The sequence below is a fragment of the Medicago truncatula genome, chromosome 4, assembly GCF_003473485.1.
Source record: "Medicago truncatula cultivar Jemalong A17 chromosome 4, MtrunA17r5.0-ANR, whole genome shotgun sequence".
Taxonomy (NCBI): domain Eukaryota; kingdom Viridiplantae; phylum Streptophyta; class Magnoliopsida; order Fabales; family Fabaceae; genus Medicago; species Medicago truncatula.
In genome coordinates this window covers 59144031-59146374 of record NC_053045.1, presented here as the reverse complement: position 1 = coordinate 59146374, position 2344 = coordinate 59144031, and the positions used below count along the sequence as shown (strand labels likewise).

At 39.9% G+C, this 2344-nt stretch overlaps 1 protein-coding gene across 1 annotated transcript; it reads right to left on the bottom strand.

Annotated features, from left to right (window-relative positions):
• Positions 1 to 304: 304 nt before the first annotated feature.
• On the bottom strand, positions 305 to 2344 carry LOC11444997 (S-adenosylmethionine synthase). The gene is made up of 2 exons (XM_003609813.4): positions 2191 to 2344; positions 305 to 1693 (listed from the first exon to the last, which is right to left on the bottom strand). Exon 2 carries the CDS (start codon positions 1682 to 1684, stop codon positions 503 to 505), a length of 1182 nt encoding a protein of 393 aa, XP_003609861.2. The 5' UTR covers positions 1685 to 1693; positions 2191 to 2344; the 3' UTR covers positions 305 to 502.

The window sequence follows — 2344 nt, the reverse complement described above, 5'->3', positions numbered from 1 at the left end:
GCACCATCGCAAACACAAAATGTGGTATTTTGGTTCGGGAAAAAGTAAGGTAGGGAGTCCTCGGATAAGATCAAAAGTTCAATTAATAATCAAATTGAGTGTTGTAGATGGGGAAGAATGTGATTAGAAAAGAATATCCCACTAAGATTGGTCATCAGAACATTTTTACCCATATACTGCAAACAGGTAATACCGGGTATGTACAAATAGTACTGAACGAGTGTACTTATTCTTCAAACAAAGTTTGCCCAAAAATAAACATTTGAGGGGTGAATTGCATGAGTTCATCGACAGAAGAATCATATAATGGATAGAATACTCCCTTTGATATTGATATAATGTGAAATGCATTCATTGCATTGAACATAAAAACTGAGAGCACTTTTTATATTGCTAATGTAAAAAAGAAAAAACAAAAACTAAGATAGACAAGCGGAGGGTAAAAAAGCTTTGAAGATTAGTAAGATATTCTAAGGTTCAGAACTCCTAGAATAGAGGTAACTTAGGCCTTCTCCCATTTAAGAGGCTTCACCACTTCCCATGTGAAGTCAGCATCTTCCCTACCAAAATGTCCATAAGCAGCAGTCTTCAAAAACCTGCCATTGCCACCCCTCAAGAGATCAAGGTTGATAGAGATCATCCCAGGCCTGAAATCAAAGTTCTGCTTCACAATATTCAGGATCTCCTTATCAGGGATCTTCCCTGTACCATACGTGTCAACAAACACAGACAGAGGTTCAGGCACACCAATAGCATAGGAGACTTGCACAATGCACCTCCTTGCAAGTCCACTTGCAACAATGCTCTTAGCAGCTTGCCTCACAATGTAAGCTCCACTCCTGTCAACCTTAGTTGGGTCTTTTCCTGAGAAAGCACCACCACCATGTGCACCCCAACCACCATAAGTGTCAATGATGATCTTCCTACCAGTGAGACCAGCATCACCGTGAGGACCTCCAATGACAAAACGGCCAGAAGGGTTCAAGTGAAAAATGGTCTTGGAATCAAGGTACTTGTCAGGAATCACGGGCTTGATAACATGCTCTTTGAGATCAGCAGCAATTTCATCATTGGTAACAGTCTCATCATGTTGAGTAGAGATGAGCACAGTGTGGACACGAACAGGAACCATAGCACCATTGTCATTGTAATACTCAACAGTGACTTGAGTCTTACCATCAGGTCTCAACCAAGGGCATGTACCATTCTTGCGAACCTCAGTGAGACGAGCACCAAGCTTGGTTGCAAGAACATGGCTCAAAGGCATCAACTCAGGAGTCTCATCGGTGGCATATCCAAACATGTGACCCTGATCACCAGCACCAATCTCCTCAGGTCTTTTTGTAAGATGACCATGTACACCCTGAGCAATATCAGGACTCTGCTGCTCAATGTTGACGAGAACCTTGCAGTTGTCAGCATCAAGACCTACATCATCAGAAACAAACCCAATCTTTCTGCAGGTGTCACGCACAATTTTCTCATAGTCAACCTTAGCCTTGGTTGTGATCTCACCAAAGACCATAACCAAGTTAGTCTTGGTGCAAGTTTCACAAGCAACCTTGCTGTCTACGTCCTGTTCAAGGCAAGCATCTAGCACAGCATCAGAGATTTGATCACAGAGCTTGTCAGGGTGTCCCTCATTCACGGACTCAGAGGTAAATAGGAAGGTCTCTGCTGCCATCGTTAAAAGCTGCACAATAAACAAATTCACATAAAAGATCCCATTTTTCCCAAAAATTAATTTAAAAATAAAATGAACATAAAAATCCCATTTGCACAAATCATTATTCCATTGCACTACAGACCAAAATTAAAATCAAAATTTAAGCACTTTCAATAATATTCAGTTAGCGGAATAAAATAAGAGAAGTGTATGTTTGGAATCAAAATAGATTTGCAAAAATAACGGCGGCTTGAGGTGATTTTGGCAAATTCACTGTGATATCTAAACATGAAAATTTCAAAGCTAATGCGAAACTCACCACAAAGCCAAACATGTACCAACAAAAATAGAGATACGGTGCATGTAAATAATACCAGATCTGAAAGTCTAAATCTAATTACACGTGATCACATAGACTAATGAGATACGGTGCATTTCGAATTAGGTTAACAGAACAAAACAAAATAAAAAATGACAGAAATGTTTGAATAGCGATAACCAAAAATATAAAGGCAGAAGCAAACCTTGTTGAGAGGTTGAAGAAGGGTTTCTTGGATTGGAGGTGTGCGAGTGTAAACGTGAGAAATGAGTCTCCAATTTATAGGAAAAATTCAACAAACAGTAAAGAAGAAGTTGGCAGTGAAAGACGCGTGAACGTGGTGAGAATCTTGGTTAGGT